Below are 21,910 nucleotides of genomic sequence, written 5' to 3'. Positions count from 1 at the left end.
CTGAGTGTGCAGCACAATACGTTTCTCCTCATGAGCAAAATTGAACTCTGTCTCTGTGTGATTCCTTGCTTCTTGTCTTGTTTGATATATAGTTTGGTGTTTGAACCTGACAGACAGCCGTACCCTGAATCAATAACATCTAAACTGATCACACATTCCTGTGCAAAAATGCTTACTGCATTGATGAACTCCTGACCTGTGTTGTCCAGATGCCAGGGGTCTGTTGCGGCCGACATCGGTGGGATGGTGAGAGGTGATGCCCCGCAGTTGGACTCCAACAGTTTCCCCTGGTAAGACGCCGGCGAAGCAGCTGCAGTCGTCTGTGTGGCTTGCGTACTAATGCTGCCGCTCCTCAGCGCTGCCTTGAGGGGGGCGACTCCGTTGAACTGCACCCGGGACAAGCAGCCGATGAAGCCTGGGGTGTTGTAACGCTCGATCACCAATGGGTCCACGTGCCCCGTTTCTGCAGAGAGGAGGGGGGAAGAGGACACAGAGCATAACAGTACAATCAGTATAAACACACTTACCAATCCTATCTGGGGAAATATGCAGATGAGTGTGTGCAAAAAAGGGTGGAGGAGGAAACCACACAGGAATGGAATACAGATAAGTAGCATTTTTATGAATAATGATTACAAATACAAAAACGCTCTGTCTCATGTATGCGCGGACATGTGTTGATCCTGCAGAGGCGCAGCCATGAATACTAATAAGCTGTCTCTCTTGGGCTCGTCTAACAGCTTTGCATACAGTGTCGGTGAAAAGTAAACAACTGAAAGTGCAGCTTTTTTTTTTCTTCTATTTAATAATAATAATAATAATGAATTACATTTGTAACGCACTTTACATTTGTTAAAATCTCAAAGTGCGACAAAGTATACAAATAAAAATAGAAAGTAAGTATATATAATAAAAAAATAAAATAGAAATGAAATCATGACACACACTAGATACACACTAGATACAACAGAAACATAGATACAAATAGAAATAAAAGCAATAAAGCACTGGATAAAAACAGATAAGCAAGCAGTGTATTTAAAAACAAGGCAGAGAAATTAGATAAAAGCTATGCTAAAAAGGTGGGTTTTTAGTCCATTCTTAAAATGGTCGACTGACTGTGGTGCTCTAAGATGGTCGGGAAGAGCGTTCCAAAGTTTGGGCGCGGTTGAGCAGAAAGCCCGGCGGCCCACAGATTGTAACTTTGTCCTGATGGGTTTGAGGAGGTTAGTGTTTGAGGAGCGAAGGTTGCGGGTAGGAAGTTGAGGGGAAACTACGTCCTTGAGGTAGGAGGGGGCGTTGCCGTAGATGTATTGATGAGTTAGCAGGTTAATCTTAAATTGGGTACGGGATGCGATAGGGAGCCAGTGGAGTGATTTGAGAATAGGTGTGATATGATCCTGCTTGGCACTCTCGTCAGGATCCTCGCTGCGCTGTTTTGAATGTACTGGAGCTTTTTGATGCTCTTTTTGGGGACCCTGAAGAGAAGTGCGTTGCAGGAAACATAATGGATGCCTTACACTGTGTACTTCTATATTTGATTGGCATATTTACAATGTAATTAACCATAATTACTCTTGTAGTCAGCTTGTTTATCCAACTGCAGAGAGTATCAGGCGTAATGTGGGGGAAGATTGTTATTCAATTAAATTAATATATTTGATACAGAGACAGCACACATTTATAAACATTTCTATAAATATTTCAGTGTTAGCTACAGAGCTGATTTTCAACTGTTGTCCCTGGACAAAGTATAACATGCCAACAATTACTAGCAACAAAATAAAACCCGACTCAATCATAACAATACAATCAATACATAAAATACAGATAAAAAAGTTATATTACATACTAACATACATATAACACTCAGAAACAATTGCATAGGGAATAATGTGGAATGTGGAATTAAAATTTTTTCTTTAATAAAAATATTACAAAATATATAAATATAATTGTATATAATTCACCGCAAAATAATTATATTGATTTAAAATACAATACAAATTACTTTATGTATAACAAATAATATGTTTTATTCTTCAGGATGATAAAATTTATAAATATTATTTTTGATTTACATGAAAATAAATCTATATTAGCCAGACGATTTAATCTAGTAAAATGTGTTAATGTGATATAATAATGGTACAATATAATGTTGGTGTATACATATATGGATTAAATAAAGAATGTACGCAATTTTTATGATGAAGCATAATGTTTTTGGCAATATACTTTTTGATACATTTTGTACTTTTTTATTAGCGGATGTCATTATGGCTGCAGCTATCAATTACTTCAGTAATCGTGTAATCTATCGACTATTTGGTTTGATTAATTGAGTAATCGGATTAAAAAAATGTATTGCCCGACGCATATTTAATGGTAAATTGTTGAAATAACCTGAGCTGAGGATGCCATAACCTTAATTCATTATTTTCCCATTAACATTGAAATTGCACTTTTAACATGTAAAAACAGCAGCCACACACCACCGTGCTCATGTGCGCTTTATGAAAGCGCCCGTGCAGAAACAATGTCAGTGTATTTTAAGTTCCGAGCACTTCATGCGGTCATGATTTTAGCTATTTTTACTAATTACACTCATTAAACAAATAACCAAAGCAACAGTTAACAAAACTGGAGATTTTTTTTTTTCTATTTCTAAATTGATGAGTCATTGCAGCCCTATGTTATGGCAGAAGAGGACCTATTTTAGTTATTTTGGGTCCCCAGGTGGGTAGCATATTGCTCATTTGAGCTAAACATTCTGGAAAACGCTGCTGTAATGAAACATAATATTTATAATGTAACAAGCATCTGGTAAGCATGTGTGCATGGGCAGGGTTGCAAGCAGGGATTTAGAGGTAATAAGATTATGTCATCTGTGGATATTAACAAGTCATTCTGTCCTGTCATAACACTTTAATCTTACATGCTGACAATCCATTCTTCTGGCTTACCTTTGCTCCTCAGGGGGATTTGCAAACTAATCAACATCACATGTACAATAGCACCGAACACATAGGTCATGATTGCAACTTGGTTTGATGAAATATGTCATCAGCTATGATTGCACTGTGGTCCCCATAAACCATATGTGGCCCCAGACGTACACAATAGCCACACGGTTACTTACTGTGTGTGAAATGAATAATTCATGGTGGAGGCAAACGGGGGTTAGGTTTTGGGGGGGATTTTCTCTAAAACAGGGCTGGTATATGTGGGTCAAGGACGACGGGAGGGGGTACAATGGATGCATCTGCATAGAGGGAGGGTGTGGCTGCCTCTATTATGGTTGCTGAAGATGGGGGAGGCGGTAAAGGTGAGAATATAAAATAAAAAGGTTGAAAGGGGACGAAAATGCAGGTCGTAGAGGAAAAGGAGGGCTGTTGCCGTGGCAACAAATGTCGGCTGATGCAGGGATGTAAAAGGAAAATATAGGCTAGGAAAACAAAAACACATGACAGCAAAATGGAAGGAACATTTCCACATCTATTACTGTATTATGTTGTTTGCATGTAAGAGCGATTCAAACAGTCAAGTGGGATAAAAAGTTAGTACATGTTGCACACACACCCTGCAAAGTCACTAAATGTCTTTGCTACACAGCTGAAGCATTAATAATTCGGGCCATCAAGCTGCAAAAGTCGTTGACAAACAAGCTCTTTGTCACATATACAAACGCCCACACACACTAAAACACACAAACATGCTTCATTGTGTATACATGCAATAGTTGTTATATGGCATTAGTGTGTGTACGCTAACCTGCTCAGTGCTTCTCTCTTCTTTCCTGCCCTTTGATGGAAGATCTCAGTGCATCCTAAGGACCTCTCACTCCCTCCCTCTTTCTGCAGTGCAGTCCCGCCCCCACCCCGCCGCAGCAACAGCAGCTGGTAAAAACACGGTTCTTGGAGTAGCATTGACATGGATCGGGACTCACGTGGGGCGTCACCACTCATACGCACGCGAACAAGGCTATGCGAGATGAACGACACAGAACGTGCAAAGGTCACAACACCAAATATTTAACCAGCTGCTCCATGGAAGACAGGAAATCAATTTCCAAACATCGCGACAAGGAATTGGAATGTAGCCAATCTTGCTGATCAGATGACTTTGCACAGGCAGATAACAAAATCCTTTAAACAACATGGACCTCAGCTGTGGCCAGTGGGAACACACTGATGGGTTCAAACATGCAAGCTTGCTTCATATGCACGTTGCTAAAATCTCCCTGAGTTGCAGGATGTTATCTTGATGAGGTACAGCAAAGACATGGACTAGAAGTGATCTTCAACATCAGGGATTTCCAACTAAATTGTGTTGAAAGCCATATTTCCAGAACGGTGAGGACCAGTGGGACAGATCTCTACCTTTGCTATTAGTCTTATTTTGTGAATTCTGTACAACATTGGATTTTGGTATTTTTTATTTTGCTGGAGTTACAAGAGCTGTCTGCTGCTGTTAAGGACCTTCTGTAATAAAGCTCGTCAAAGACCATCTCTACGACAGCCCTCAAGTGTTTTTAAGAACCCGCTGCAAAAATGTTGGCCTCTCATAAGTTTTTAAACTGAATGGCCCGCATGATGGAAAAGAGGACCTAAAACGGGACCTTGAGGGACACCACTAGTATGACTAAAGAAGTTGAACACATGACTACTGACTGGATCTGAAGTAAACGAGCTACAGCAACACCTTAGTTACATAAATCATATTAAAATTTTTTTTTTAAAAATCAGAGGTCTGAAAGGGGTGCCTTAAGGAATGCCTCAGTTATGTAAATCCCACACAAGTTTGGAAACCAGTGTTTGCTGGCAAGGTTAAGATGTCAGTGCTGACAATGTTTGTACCGTGGTCCAAGGTCCTATATACACCAGGAGCATTCTGGTGTTTTTTGGAATTGGCTTCAAAAATGTTTGTCTCCCAAGTTTTTGGCTGCTAGTTAAATAACACTGTTCTACATGCTTTATCTAATGACGGGAATTGACTTTAAATGTCAAAAGAAGCCTGAGACTGCACTACTTAAAGTTAGTAATGTTACACATAATCTGTACATATCAATCAATCAGTCAGTCAAAGTTTACTATATAGCCCTTAATCACAAATGTCTCAAAGGGCTGCACAACCTTCTGAATCCACCAGCAACGCTCCATTTACATGCCGGGACCTGCACATTAAACAAGTTGTTAAAGCTGTTGTAAGGGCTAACACTGAGGAACTACTTTTCTGGCGTAGTGATACAGCACCTTGGTCGCAGTGCCCCAGCCAAGAGGTATCGCCAGCAGCTGCTGCTGAAAGGGTCATTGAGTTTGGAAAAGTTTGAATTCTGGTGAGATGCTTGTTAATGCAGTATGGATCCAAACAGGCCAGCATGGTGGCACAGAGGTTAGTGCATGTGCCTCACAATACGAAGGTCCTGAGTTGTCCTGGGTTCAATCCCGGGCTCGTGATCTTTCTGTGTGGAGTTTGCATGTTCTCCCCGTGACCGCGTGGGTTCCCTCCGGGTAGTCCGGCTTCCTCCCACCTCCAAAGACATGCACCTGGGGATAGGTTGATTGGCAACACTAAATTGGCCCTAGTGTGTGAATGTGAGTGTGAATGTTGTCTGTCTATCTGTGTTGGCTCTGTGATGAGGTGGCGACTTGTCCAGGGTGTACCCCGCCTACCGCTCGAATACAGCTGAGATAGGCTCCAGCGACCCTGAACGGGATAAGCGGTAGAAAATGGATGGATCCAAACAGGCAGCACAAGTCTTGTGCTGAAAGATACAACCATCCCATCAGTCTGTTTCCCAATAAGTGTATATTGTAAGTGACCGTTATATTTTGTATTTTGTTGATGACACATTTAGCACTTAGCAATACTGCTTCTGGATCATCATTTGTCCAAAAAGTAGTCGTCGCTGGCTCTCAAACACAGAACACAATCTCTATGTTGTTGTTGTTGACGTAAGTAGCGTTAGTTCTGTAATGTATTATTTTCGGGTCTCCCCATGTCTAGCATTAAAAGATTACAGTTGGTACAAAATGCGGCTGCTAAACTTTTGACAAGAACAAGAAAGTTTGATCATATTGCGCCTATACTGGCTCACCTGCACTGGCTTCCTGTGCACTTAAGATGTGACTTTAAGGTTTTACTACTTACGTATAAAATACTACACGGTCTAGCTCCATCCTATCTTGCTGATTGTATTGTACCATATGTCCGGGCAAGAAATCTGTGTTTTTGATTGATTGATTGATTGATTGATTGAAACTTTTATTAGTAGATTGCACAGTTCAGTACATATTCCGTACAATTGACCACTAAATGGTAACACCCGAATTTTTCAACTTGTTTAAGTCGAGGTCCACGTAATCAATTCATGGTAATTCATGCGTTCAAAGAACGCATGAATTACCAAAAAAAGGCCAAAAAAAGTCTGCGGGCTATAGAGCATTTTCTATTCGGGCTCCAGTACTCTAGAATGCCCTCCCGGCAACAGTTAGAGATGCTACCTCAGTAGAAGCATTTAAGTCCCATGTTAAAACTCATTTGTATACTCTAGCCTTTAAATAGACCCCCCTTTTAGACCAGTTGATCTGCCATTTCTTTTCTGCTCTGCCCCCCTCTCCTTCGTGGAGAGGGGGGCACAGATTCAGTGACCACAGATGAGGCGCTAGCTGTCCAAAGTGGGGTGGACCACTCATCTGTGCTTCAGTTGGGGATGTCTCTGTGCTGCTGACCTGTCTCCACTGAAGATTATCTCCTGCTGGCCCCACTATGGACTGGACTCTCACACTATTATGTTAGATCTACTATGGACTGGACTCTCACAATATTTTGCTAGATCCACTCGACGCCCATTTGGGTGGGTGGGGGGGGGGGGGGGGGGGGGGGTCTCCCCACATCTGCGGTCCCCTCCAAGGTTTCTCATTGTATCCCATTGGGTTAAGTTTTTTCCTGCCCAGATGTGGGATATGAGCCAAGGATGTCGTTGTGGCTTGTGCAGCCCTTTGAGACACTTGTGATTTAGGGCTATATAAGTAAACATTGATTGATTGATTGATTGATAGTTGCTATGCACCCAGGAATGTAGTTTGTGGTAATTTTTTAAATGACCCGAAAAAATATGTGTTATCATGAATGTGCCTGTTACTACTTTATAAACATACTTAGAGCATGTATATACAACTTTGTTGGATATTTTGGAATAACTTTTTTAGAGGGCTTTACAGGTAGAATAGGTGAATTCCCATTACCTGCATTGTTAGCTTCCTTGTACTAGCAGTTTTTTACTATTTAGAACGCACGGAAAAGGGAAAGACGTGTGTTCTTATCTCACATACTGTAAGGATTGTAAAAGATGAGCAACATTTAAAAAAATGAGTTTTCCTTTAAGATAAGCTTAAATACCTGCTATGCAAAATTAAAACAGATTAGCAGTTCTTGAAACATTCTGATATTTTACGGTCCGGCAATGCACTCTGTAAACAGAATATTGCATCATCTTTTGCTGAATATCACATTTTCTGCCAGTTAAGACAACTAGGGGCCTTGGTTTAGGTTTGCAGCCTTAAAACAATATTTTGCGCATTAATAGTCATGTCATCACATTGTGTCGGAAAACACAATAAGTCGGATTGTGGTACAAGGAGCCCCAAAGCCTGCAATCATGCTTCTCTAATGGCGGAATAAATTGTTTCGCCATGTGTCTATTACTTTTGGCTTGAAGTGGATCCATTTCCTTCCACATATTTACATTGGAGGCGCTGAGGGCTACAGAAGGTTGTGTCTGCGGCTGCTGCTGCGATACGTGTCTCATCTTCTTCATGTAGGCAGGGAAAAATTATGCAGCCAATTCTACACCCACCATTGCTTGCATGCTTTACTTTTAGACGCACTTACACACGGATATAAACATTTACAAACATTCATGTCAATAATACGACACTGCAGCAGCATCATTGTATGCTGAGTGTTACGTGGTCTTCACAACCCATACCACTTCAATACAACGTAATTCTCACATTGACATCTACACCGCCAACTGCAGCAAACAAAGAGGTCATGAGAATTAAAGCTTGCACAACCATTACACCTTGCAGATGCTATGAAGTGATTTCTGTTGTTGAAAAAGTAGATTTTTGGGGGGTGTTTGCAGGGATGAAGGAGACGTCGCTCAGCTAGCGTCCTATCAAGCGTCTCTTGTCTCCAACGCACAATGAGTCTGATAGCTTGTCTGTGTGTGACCTTCTTTGTCTCTGAGGCCCACAATGCAAAACAGAAACGGACCAAACAACATACTTTTGTTCATGTTTCTTCCCTTTGCTTTGATGCATTGCTAACACAGGAATTGTATTTGGAATTGCCACTGGAAGACAGGTTTTAACATTCCTGGGGATATATACAGTACAGGCCAACAGTTTGGACACACCTTCTCATTTAATGCGTTTTATTTATTTTCATGACTATTTAAATTGCAGATTGTCACTGAAGGCATCAAAACTAAGAAATGAACACATGTGGAGTTATGTACTGAACAAAAAAGGTGAAATAACTGAAAACATGTTTTATATTCCAGTTTCTTCAAAATAGCCACCCTTTGCTCTGATTACTGCTTTGCACACTCTTGGCATTCTCTCGATGTGCTTCAAGAGGTAGTCACCTGAAATCGTTTTCACTTCACAGGTGTGCTTGAAACTCATCGAGAGAATGCCAAGAGTGTGCAAAGCAGTAATCCGAGCAAAGGATGGCTATTTTGAAGACACTAGAATATAAAACATTTTTTCAGTTATTTCACAAGTACATAACTCCACATGTGTTCATTCATAGTTTTGATGCCTTCAGTGACAATATACAATGTAAATAGTCATGAAAATAAAGAAAACACATTGAATGAGGAGGTGTGGCCAAAATTTTGGCCTGTACTGTACGTACATACTGTAAATGCATTCAGCCACCTGTATTTGCATCATGCCCTCATGTTTAATGACAAAAACAAATTATATTCTCTTCTATATAGATGTGTGCATGTATGTATGTATGTATGTATGTATGTATGTATGTATGTATGTATGTATGTATGTATGTATGTATGTATGTATGTATGTACAAACCCCATTTCCATATGAGTTGGGAAATTGTGTTAGATGTAAATATAAACGGAATACAATGATTTTCAAATCATTTTCAACCCATATTCAGTTGAATATGCTACAAAGACAACATATTTGATGTTCAAACTGATAAACATTTTTTTTTGTTGCAAATAATCATTAACTTTAGAATTTGATGCCAGCAACACGTGACAAAGAAGTTGGGAAAGGTGGCAATAAATACTGATAAAGTTGAGGAATGCTCATCAAACACTTATTTGGAACATCCCACAGGTGAACAGGCAAATTGGGAACAGGTGGGTGCCATGATTGGGTATAAAAGTAGATTCCATGAAATGCTCAGTCATTCACAAACAAGGATGGGGCGAGGGTCACCACTTTGTCAACAAATGCGTATTGTGATTAGACATTTTTTTTATTTTGCTTTGTTTACTATTTACATAAAATAGAAATACGTTTTATTTTTAAAATAATTATCACGTTTAATTGTATCCTGATGAAAAAGTGTATCCTCCAGTTCGTGGCTATTATAAGTCATACTTTCAGAGAATATGTATTATTTTTTACAGCATGATGAAAAAACAACCTTGGGTATATTATATTAACTAATTCATTGAATGGTTTAAAGGAGTTCTCATGAATTATGTAACGATGTTTAGTAATACCCCTATCTTTCCATGCTGTCCATTTGAGCATATTTTTTTTTTAAGTCAATTCTGATATCAGGATTGTACCAAAGAGGTTTTTTTTGTTTTTTAGACTAGGCAAACTTTATTGCTCCACAAGGAAATTGTTCCACACAGTAGCTCAGTTTCAAAGGATGGAAAGGGTAACAGTCGTGCCTCATTTATCGCCGTCAATAGGTTTCAAACATGAACGTGATAAATAATGTCTGTGAAGTACAAATCATTAATTATAATTCAAATAATTTCATAGCTAAAGCATAAAAAACTATTCACAACCTTCCAAATGTGTTTTTAAATTGAATGGGACCTTTTAATAACAACCTTTTAATCACCTTTACACTCTTTCAATCTAATATAGTATTGCTGCCTTATAGGCTGAGCCAGCACACTTTGATTGGTTTGGTCTCCTGAGTGGGCAATACTATTTTAGTATTGATATTTTTAGTGTATTGCTCATTTTATGCTTAACAATGCTTAATTTAGGACCAAAGAAATTGTAGGAAATGCTTAAAAAATATTCCCTTAAAATCTGCAATATATTATTTTTATATACTTTTCTCTACATAGATTTGTTACATGTATAAATTTAATGTGTATATTTTTTAAATATATTTTATTTTTCAATACACATTTTTTAAAATGATTATATATAATATTTGAAGCACGATGTGGCGAGGGACGACTGTAAAGGAATGAATGTATGGTACAAAAAAAATAAAATAAAATAAGTATTAAATATATTTAATTAGCTAAGGAAATATAGTGATTATGTTGTCTTGATGAGAAAGCGTAAGTAGTGACAGTGCTGCAGTGCCTTTTAGTGGTTAAAATGTAAAACTGCAGCTCTACTGTATATGCATGAAAGTGACGATGCGGTATATTTTAAGGTCTACAATCCAGTCCTTCAAAATAAAAGCTTCAAACATGCTATCAGGTCCCACTGTACACTTAATGGCCGTAATATTGGAGGTGGGATGTGTGCAGGTGTACTTAATGTTCTGTCTGGGTCATGGTCAATAGTGAGAAAGGGCCACAAAAGATGTACTTGTGTACTTGAAAACCCACCATAAACTTTCCCCAGGAAGAGGGTCTTGACCAGGTTGAACTTGGTGTCTGACGCATCAGGGAGGGTGTAGCTGACAGCAGAGTAATGATCCAGCTGAATCAAAGAGAGAGAAAAAATAAATCACGCAGTAAAAAAAGAAAGTACAGGTCTGTATCTGCATTTTTGGGAAAAGATGGCCTCAAAGTACTGACGTCAGCAGTTTGGACAGCCGGGTGTTGGATGTGCATCATTAGGCAAAGCACACAAGATGCCAGACATACTGAGGCTTCTGTGCAGCTTAATTATGGACACTCAACGTCTCCCTCTTGTGGCTGCTTTTTGAACTGATTAAACAAATCCATGTTGATACTACTTGTACAAGCAATATAGTTTATATTATAATGGCTTTTATGTATTCATTTGTCATGTATTTAGTTTGAAGGCAATCCGTGCAACCCAACTCTCTTCACAATTAACCATTTCTTTTCAAAATATACATTATAAAGGTTCAAAGCTTTTCTTCCTGATGATGTGTTGTGTTTGCAAAGAGGTGGAGGTGCAGTCAACGCAGCGCTTTAATAAACCTGAAACATCATCAACTTGTTATTGCGTCTCACTGAAGTTTCTAATTAGCTTGAAGGCTGCAGATGCCGCCGCTATTGACAGGAATCATTTCAGGCTCACAAATGACTCTGTGTGTCGCAGAAATAAAAGATGCCTCTCACTCTCCTCTACATTCTTCTCTGTGCTCGCCAGAGGACTGCATCTGAGCTTCCACCAGCAACGCATACCAACGAGCCCAGGCAGAAAATATGATTTTTCTTGTTGCTTTGTATTTGCTGAAAATGCTGCCGTGTCTTTTTAGATCAGGGGTGTCCAAATATTTTTCACCTTATGCAGAACTGCAGTGTTTTGAACATTACATATGCAAAAACCAACCTGATGTAGGTCAATATATGCTAAGCTAACTGAACAAAACATATTGTGTTATACAGTAGGTATAACATTTTTAGAATATGCCAAGGGGCAATAAAAACAACCGGTGATCCAAAAAATGGGCACTAGGCTTTTTTGGGCATTAAACAGGATTTTTAAAATATGATAATATTATTTATTGTAATATTATAATTATTTATATTACATCATTATTATATTATTGTTTAATATCATTATAAGACTCCCCCACCCAACCGACACATACACACAATCAGTATGACTAAATAACACATTGACAACATTTGGTTAAAACTAGCTACTTTAAACATTTAAAAAACATATTAAGGTTTTCACGTGTTTCAACATGGATTGTCATTAGTAGGTAATAATACTCAGAATAATACGTCATCATCATTATTATTAATATTGTATCGACAGCTTCTGTGGTTTAAGCCTCCCTGTATTTAAAAACAAGTGTCAAATTTTAATCAAAGTTCCTTGAACGCACCACCATGATGTGCTACTGTATTAGATGCAAGCGGGATGCATTTTGGACCTAATGTGTTAGATGCCAGGTGTCAAACTGAAGGCCTAAGGGCCAAATCTGGCCTGATAATTCATTTAATGTGCCGCACCACTTCATTTAATGTGGCCCACCACTTCATTGTAATGTGGCCACCCTGTCATTTGATGTGGTCTGCCACATCATTTTATTGTGAACCACCACTTAATTCAAATAAAAAGAAGGGTCTGGCCACGTATAAATGTTGTGGCGAGGCACATGAAATGATGTGGTGGGCCACTTTAAATTTATGTGGCGTGTCACATAAAAATTATGGGACGGTCCAAATTAAAATGATGTGGCAGTCCATGATAAAATGGTGCGGCTGACCACAAAAAGACGTGGTGACCCACAATAGAATTATGTGACGTGCCGTATTAGAATTATGTGGTGTGCCACATAAAATATTGTTGCGTACCACATAAAATGACGTGGCGGGGCACATTATAATGATGTCACATAATTTTAATGTGGCTTGCCACATCATTTAAATGTGGCCCGCCAAATAATTTTATGTGGTCGGACACGTCATTTATGTGACCAGCGACATCTTACTGTGGCCCGCGAAATATTTTTTTGGGAAAAGCTGGAAATAAAGCAAATTCTGTCTCAATATATTTTTTATTTCCATTTTGACAGAAAAATGTTGCAAGTGCATTTACATAATGTTCGACATTTTATTATTATCTGATGTTCCAAGCATTTTTTGTTGGTTATCAAAAATCAACACTTAAATATCTGCTTGTCATCTTGGCTTACAATTTTAAAGCAAGTTATCCATCAATTTGTTCGTAAAAAAATATAATAATCAAAAATAGTTGCATTGTGGAACAAGGCTATTATATGTTCATATTCACGGTTGCATGTGGCCATCTGAAAACAGCCATATTTACAATGTGGTTCTAAAAAATAATTTTTGACACCCCTGTGTTTGATGGAAGCCAAGATAAACTTTTACAGAGGGACTGGTGTGTCAGTGTGTGTGTGTGATTGTGTGCGATTGTGTTAAACACATTTCACCACCAGCTAATTTTACCCCTCCTAATTTGATTCCTTTCAAAAGGGTGGTCTCGGCGGAGCATTGTGAGACATTTTTGTTTTCCACGCCAACTGAACAACGGGATAATGGGGCACGATTAAATTGGGTGTTGCTTATTTACTTTTATCTGAGAAAAGAAATTGGCTGCACAGCCAAGCGAGGGTGATCCACGTCCCAAAACCCCAACAAAAAAGGTCCATCGAGGGAAAGCTGCAACTTCATTGGACCAAACTTTGCCCATTACAACCACCATTATGGGGCTTCCCTTCTTTGTGTTGCACTATTTGGTTGATGCTGATGCCTTTAAGGCGTGAATAAGTAACACTGTCACGTAGGAGTTGGACAAAAAGATGTGAAATCGGTTTCTGTGGATCAATTCAAAGTCTCAGAGAAAGCATTAACTTGTGTATTGTTATCGGTTTACTTGACTATAACTAAGGGACAACATTAGTCCCTGCACAGATAAACTTCTAAATACTGTGTTGGAGTTCATTAGTAAGAGGGCTTTCTGTTCCGCCGCTCCCAGTCTGTGGAACGCTCTCCCTGACCACCTGAGGGCACCACAGACTGTGGATGCTTTTAAAAAAAGGCTTAAAAGCCCTTCTTTTTAAAAAAGCCTTTTTTTTTTATAGATATGTGCATACTAGCTATAGCTATTTGGCTGTTCTAGTTTTTATTTTTTTTCTTTATTATCTTTTTTTTTTTTTTTTAATACACTGTAGCACTTTGAGATTGTCTACTCAATATAAAGTGCTTTTTACAAATAAAATCTATTATTATTATTATTATTATTATTATTATTATTATTATTATTATTATTACTGAATTATTTTGAACACAAAATAGCATGCTTAACTTTGGTGAAATAAATTAGTTGTATGCAAATTAGAGTGAAGCTTGACAATTCAGTCACTGGACACAACATTAGGTATAAGCTAATTGTTTGATTAGTAAGAAGGTATTAATTAGTAGGGGTGTTCTGATAAAACGTTTTCACTTAAGCTCTGAGTATTGGCTGATACTGATATAAATCACATACAATATCAGCACAAATCATAAATAATTATTTATAATTATTTTATAGTGTGGAACGTTAGAAAAGGTTTGAAAAAGTGAAATTACTCAGAGAAAAATGGTGGATGAAAAACACTAATCTTATGACAGACTTATGCTTCTGAAGTAGAGTGGTTGTTTTCTTTTGGTGCCATAAGCCACAAAAAAAAATCATGAAACTAAGCTCATGACACAGTATTTTGAATGATGCGGACACGCTTGTTACGGAATACTTTCCAATACCCCTCTGTCTTGGAGAGTTTGTATGTGTAAGTAGTATGCAACTATAATTATTTAATACTATTTTATATAGACAAATATGTTTTTTAGACTGCAATATTGTTCAATTAAGGACATTTGTTATGTAGGCTAGGTTTATTGGAGACTCAAAATTGTCCGTAGGTGTGAATGTGAGTGTGAATGGTCGTTTGTCTGTATAAGTCCTGTCATTGGCTGACGACCAGTCAAGGTGTACCCTGTTTCTCACCCGAAGACAGCTTGAATAGGCTCTAGCCTCCCCATCACCCTGATGAGAATAAGCTGTAAAGAAAGCGGATAATTGGATGGTATTACGTATGTGTAGCTTGTTTGCTATTGTGTGCTTAGCTGTTGGGTAGCCTGTAGCGTCAAAACAGTGGCAAAATCCTCACGCATAAACCCACTCTGTGTACGCAAACTCATTTTAAGCTCCCGTGCAGACTCTGTGGAGAAAGAGAAAGACACCACGTGCGAGCAAAAAGATGCGTGGGTCTTACACAAAATGATTTTGTTGAGGCCATAATAGCCTACAGTGTTTACCTTTTGTAAATGACTTGAATACAAATACAAGAAAAAATAAAACTTTTGTGTTTGTTGGAGGACAGTGGAGGACCTGGCTGTCCAGCTTTGCACAAGTAAACACGCTGCAAGACTACTTGTATCGGAGTTGATATATTTTACATGCAACCTGATATCATCCGATAGTTTTTGATATCAATATCAAATTGAAATACCTTCTATCAATTAGTAAAGGTAATAGTTTAGGTTTTTTTTTTAAAACAAGCTTAACACAATTCAACATCTCTGACATGAAGTAGGAAGAAGCAGAGCTCATTTAATCCTACCTTTACTTTTTGTATGTTCACCCATTGTGTCGAACTTTAATCTAATTTTGTGGTTGACTTTCCATGAGGCCAAAACATTTATTGTCAGAAAACTGTTTGTGATTCAGCCAGCCTCACGTATCTGTTAAAAGACAGGCTTCTAGCTTTAGCTCTGCATGCAGGAAATGATGCAAATGGCCACGTGAGGGCAGCAGAGAGCCACAGCAGGCGTCACCTGGAGTGTGAGTGAAGGCGGTGGGGCTGGGGGCTTGCCTGGTTCAATACCTATGTCAGTTGGAGTGTGTAGTGTTTTAGCCTTTACTCTAAGGCTGCTAAAAAAAAAAGTATGTATCTTCTTAAGCTACGGCATTGCATAATGGGCATGTTCAAAACCTGAGATACACCCAAAGAAAAGTAGAAAAACATCACGTTATAGTCAGCTTAACCATACCAGATGGTGGAAAATGTCGTGTATTTTGTATGTGTGTGTGTTTGATTCATTTTGGTCGAGTGAAAAAGTGATGTGTTACGTTGAAGTGTTCCCAGTGGGGCGATCGGCGGCCGCAGGATGTGATTTGCTGACGGCGAGGAAGGAGATTTCCATTGGATATTTCAGTTTCATTTCTTCTCCTGTCAGAATGGAGGTGATGAAAGTCCACTTTTGATGAGGATGTATGTCATGTACATGCAATGAGATCCAGGAAGGGGAAAGCGAAGGACATGATAATGCATGATAATGATATACTGTATTATGTTCATGGAAATCTTCTCCATTGCAGTATATGCATTGATTTGAAATATACATAAAAAATGTTCTACATGCAGTCTACTATGTACCAGTAGAGCAGGCATGGGCAATTATTTTGCCTCGGGAGGCCACATTTAGAGAAAAAAATATGGTTGAGGGCTAGTATATCTATTTTTAGGAACACTAATATTAACTATGAACGATAAAACACTGAATATTGACAACATTTGAACGTCACACCCCCTCTCGATCAACATATTTTACAATCAAGGGAAACAAAACAAAAATGTAACAAACAGCGAAAAATGAACGTGAAGGGTAAAAAAAAACCTCACCTAGCCATCCATTTTGTAACGCTTATCCCTTTCAGGGTCACGGGGGGTGCTGGAGCCTATGATCTGATATATCTGATATAGCACTAAGCTTTGGAACTTTGTTGTAAAAATCTCTGTAGAAACGCTCTGTGGAAACGCTCTGTGGAAAAGCTCTGTGGAAAAGCTCTGTGGAAACGCTTCCCACCCACACTACTTGGTGCCTCGTCTGAGCTGCTGTGATTTAGATTACCATAGTAACTAGTTTATCATGCAAAAGCGCAGATTCCAACCATTGAAATAATTTGTATAGTTGAAGACTCACGGTGATTTGAAAACATCACTGCACATCATAATGGCAGCTACAGTTTCTATATCAAAGATCTAAAAAAATTATTTGGGAATGTCCGCCGGGCCAGATCGAAAAGCTTAATTTGCCCAGGTCTGCAGTAGAGTAATCTATGTGAAACTTTAGTTTTTTAATTGCCATCTTCTGTGTAATGATTGTTTAGTTCTCTTACCACAATATGTATAGATTACAAATTATTTCAGTCAAATCAAAGTACATCTAAATCAGTTTGGTGATGTAAAAAAACAAACAGTACAGGAGATATACATGGTTGTTCCATGCTACCATGCATAAGAAGGTACTGCTGACGAGCTGTCAAAGAAGCCTCTAGGGAAATTACTTGCTCCCTAGCTCCATCGTTCTTATAGAAAAAACCATGCAATGTAGTAGTGACGCATATTAGGAAGTGCATACATACAGGAACTATGGTTATTATACCGGATCTGTTCCATGACACTGATTATGAGTTCCCAGAGGAAATAATGTGGGGTGAATTTTTTTTTTCCAGGCTCAAACTATATAAACTTATGTTATTGCTACAAGTGTAAAATATTATTTCAACATCCTAACTGTCACATAAGCGTACAGCAAAGTAAACCAGTGTTTAAAAAAACAAAATAAAGTAAAAGTACTCTATCCTATTTAAAGGGGAACTGCACTTTTTTGGGAATTTTGCCTATTGTTCACAATCATTATGAGAGACATGACAATGGATGTTATTACATTTTTTCTGCATACTAAATATTAAATAAATGCGATCAAGACTTCTCTTACAATGGAGCCCATGAGAGCCACGCAATTCTGCCTATAGAGCCCTTAAAAAACACCCAAACACCTCCATTGAGGTTTTGTATAGATGATGTAAGTATATATGTTATGTAGTAGCGGGCACGTATGTAATAACATTTAGTATTTACTTATTTGGATCATTTTAAGCATACGCGGTGCATTAATTTCAAAAATGCATCACAACGTTTGCTTTTTCCCCCCCCCCCAACAACATAACTACAGACTTTAAGAGAGCCAACAAACATAATAAAACATCACTTACTGCACAATGTCTGCTGTCATTAGGATGCCGATTGCTAGGATGTTCATATATTCCCATTTAGTTGAAGAATGAATGACTCATAATCCTCACAAAGAAACAGGGGGTACAAGAGTCTTTTCGTGTCGTCCTCACCAGTTTCGGGTGCTAAGTGGCTGTCAGAGTGTACCAACTTGTCGGAATACCTACTCAGATGTCTGCATGATTTATGATCTAGAATAAACTTACAGGGATGAGCATGGAAGCGAGGAAGCAGTAGACCACTCAATGATGTAAACATAGGCACACACGGAAGTGATCCCGGCACCTCTATAAATAATTTGTCTGCGTTAGCACTTATAATAACAATATCACTAATACTTGGTTAATATTCAAGTCACGAAATTTAATGGAGTATTGTTGGCGCTTTTTGAATGATTATTTATTGGATTTTTATGGGTGAAATAGGGGAGGTCCATTGGCTCCGCTGTAAGAAGACATTTATTTACTTTTATTTACCATCTAGAATGCATACACAAAAACAATCCATCCGTCATCATGTCTTTCATAATGATTGTGACCGGTAGGCAAAATTCCCCAAAAAGTGCAGTTCCCCTTTAAGACGCCTTGTTTGTAGAGTATAAGCAGTTACTTTCCCCCCCATGCTTTGAACCCTGCGCTTTATACAACACGGCGGCTAATTTATGCATTTTTCTGGCTTCACATGACGCTAATAAATGTAGCCTTGTCACATCACACCAATGCAATTGTCGTACGGGGTCAGGGTGGACCAATTAAATTGTTCACATTAAATCAAACGCACTCATACCATCATTCAGTCAGCCATTATGGATTCAATATGGGAGGGGTAACGTTCACATTTGAATGTTCACAGATTCCTAGTACCTAGGGAATCGATACTGGTACCCAACAGTACCAATTTTTGGTATATTTGTGTGTGTTAATAAATATTGTTTTTGATGATAACATACATTTTTCTATTGCAACATGTAAAAATGAGCTGATTATGATAACTACTACTACTGTCTAGTTTCTCTTGTTATATTCTTATTTTTACTATTATATTTCTATTCTCATTGTTGCTTTTAATTTTTATTCTTATTGTAATATTTCCTATTTTATTTCCATTTGTACCCCCATTATTTACTTTTTACTTTTTAAATTCGATCTCAATTCTGTACACTGCTGCTGGAATTTAAATTTTCCTGAGGGAACTCTCTGAAGTAATCAATATCTATCTATCTATCTATCTATCTATCTATCTATCTATCTATCTATCTATCTATCTATCTATCTATCTATCTATCTATCTATCTATCTATCTATCTATCTATCTATCTATCTATCTATCTATCTATCTATCTATCTATCTATCTATCTATCTATCTATCTATCTATCTATCTATCTATCTATCTATCTATCTATCTATCTATCTATCTATCTATCTATCTATCTATCTATCTATCTATCTATCTATCTATCTCCAGTCCAGTTGTTATATTTTGTTTCATTATCACATTTCTGGGTCTCATTCACAGGTATGCCACTAAGTTGTAATTGCAGTTGCAAGTCCAAAATGTTAGATGGCAATAGTTTATGGTACGTCGGTCAGTTCAGTCGTTGCTTCGTGTTGCGCCCTACAAAGTGTTAATACTGTAAGTATTGTACTTATTATGCACCAGCTGTTTGATTGTAACATACATCTTAGTTGTAGTTTTTAAATCAACAAATTTGAAGGTATTGAAATTGCCATGAAAAATCGCTAATTCTAATCAGTAGCAAAGCCAATGTATATTAACATCAAGCTAGCACATTTTGGAAAAGTGGAGCCTTACTTAAATTATGTTGGCGCATTTTATGAGTCAATTACTATGTTGGCATTGAAAATTGTAACATTACGTTGAGGTAGTTAAGCTAAGAATGCTCTCAGTGCTGCTGGAGTGATTGCCAAGTGTCGAAGTGCATTGTGCTGGCTGAGTCGGAAACCAGGTGTGACGTCACCTGTAACTCAGGTACCGTAACATGGCACCATTGGCTTTAAGAGAATCGGTGCACGGTAGAACCGGCGGGATGTGGACGGTGCCAAAAAAGTACAGTATTTGGTACCTATCCCTATACACGCACACCGAGTAAGCGCAGAGGTGGCCTAAAAAACATATTTTAAAAAATGGATTCTTAAAAAAAAAGGATAACTATGAATCGATTCAGAATCGCAAATACAAAAGAATGGATGTGATATGAATACATTTTTTTCAGCACCCATATTATACAGTAGTATCTCGGTTTTTGTTTGCAAGCCATTCCAAAAGGTCCGCCAAAAACAGAATCATACAAAAACTGAAGCAATTTTTCCCATTAGAAATAATGTATATTCAATTACTCCGTTCAAAACATCCACAATTGCAGTTTTACATGTAAAAAAGAATGTGGTGTACATAAATGATGAATAAAATAGATACATGAACATTTAACATCACACGGGATGTCCATGAGCGGTGAGGAGCGACAGAGCCACCGATTGTCACACCGCGATCACGGGCCCTTCCTCTTGTGTCACCAGTCTGACGTCATCCCTGACCCTTGATTGTTTCCACCTGTTTCCCATTACCCTCATGTTCCATATAAGCCCATCCCTCCCCTTGTTCTGTGCCAGATTGTCTCGATCCTTCGTGCCTGTTTTGCGTCCAAGTTCATGTTCTTGTCTTGCCTCGTCCCACGACCACGTCTGTTTATCCAGCATTTTTCTAGCTGTAATTTTCAGTTAACTTTTTCCTCCCTCAGAGCGACCTTGTTATTTAACCTTTTTCAACCGCAGTGGTGAGTTATGATTTTTCCTTAACATTTCCTTCCTCAAAGTTTGAGTGAATTTTGTTTATATAATTGTTAGAATAATATTGAGTGTAGTAAGTTTTGATAGTCCTTATTTTCTTCCTCCTGTTGGAGCGCTTTTTGTTAAAGTTTTGTATAGCAGATCCGTTGCTAGTTATATTTGTCTTATTTTTGTCAATTCCTCCGTTGGAGTGATTTTTGGTTCTTTCCCTTTTTGGAAACGTTTTTTGATATAGTAGTACCTCATAGTGATTGTATATTTTCTGCTCTGGAGGTTAAGAGTTATTTTCAAAATTAAAGCCTTATTTAGAACCTCCCATCTCTGCATCTGAGTCCCTTCATTCGCCCAAGCCTGACACCGATAGGTTCTCTCTTGAATTCAAGTGTTTCTCACCTTCTTTATCAAAGTGCTGGCACTCGCAACCCGCCTCTCACGCCAAGAGGATTTCCAGACGGCGATGGCCAAACACATGGCCCGACTAACCACCCAGCTGCAGGAGATGGCCCGGCAACATCCTCAAACCGCCGCATTGGCGCCCGTACCTGCCCACCTACCGCCTACGTCATTCGCCGGAGCCGGAAGTGAACTGGCACCTCCAGCATCCTATTCAGGTGAAACCGGACAAAGCAAAACATTCATGATAGACTGTTCAATCCATTTTGAATTTAATCCTCACGCCTTCCCCACTGAACGAGCGAAGATCGCTTTTATGATCTCCCACTTGAAGGGTAGAGCCAAGGCATGGGCTTTCGTCGAATGGGACCGAGGTTCAGCCATCTGCAACGCCCTCACAGATTTCCAGACGGCACTTCGAATGACATTTGATCCTGTCACAGATAACCGAGAGAAGGCACAGGAGTTGAGCAGACTGAGGCAAGGTCGAGACTCGGTTTGTGACTATGCCATCCGATTCCGCACGCTAGCGGCTGAGAGCGGGTGGAACTCCGCTGCTCTTTATGACACTTTTTTGAAAGGATTGGCCGTACATATTCAAGATCTACTTGTTCCACTAGATTTACCAGCTGGGTTGGACGAGCTCATTGCACTCGCCATTTGTACCGACAAGCGACTGACGCAGCTCAGACGACATCGGGGCGTACGAACCACCACTTC

The 21,910-nt window shown here is 38.7% G+C and overlaps 1 protein-coding gene across 1 annotated transcript in view; it reads right to left on the bottom strand.

The window, feature by feature from the left end:
- Nucleotides 1–21,910, bottom strand: part of cntnap2a (contactin associated protein 2a) — a 541,273-nt gene that overhangs the window by 17,254 nt on the left and 502,109 nt on the right. The window contains exons 22-23 of the mRNA XM_062021878.1: nucleotides 10,859–10,952; nucleotides 197–463 (exon numbers count right to left, since the gene is read on the bottom strand). Coding sequence (XP_061877862.1) covers nucleotides 197–463; nucleotides 10,859–10,952 — 361 coding nt within the window. The remainder of the gene's footprint in view (nucleotides 1–196; nucleotides 464–10,858; nucleotides 10,953–21,910) is intronic.

The sequence above is a fragment of the Entelurus aequoreus genome, linkage group LG15 (assembly GCF_033978785.1).
Source record: "Entelurus aequoreus isolate RoL-2023_Sb linkage group LG15, RoL_Eaeq_v1.1, whole genome shotgun sequence".
Taxonomy (NCBI): Eukaryota; Metazoa; Chordata; class Actinopteri; order Syngnathiformes; family Syngnathidae; genus Entelurus; species Entelurus aequoreus.
The sequence above is the reverse complement of the archived record's forward strand: the minus strand, read 5'-3'. Positions and strand labels throughout refer to the sequence as shown.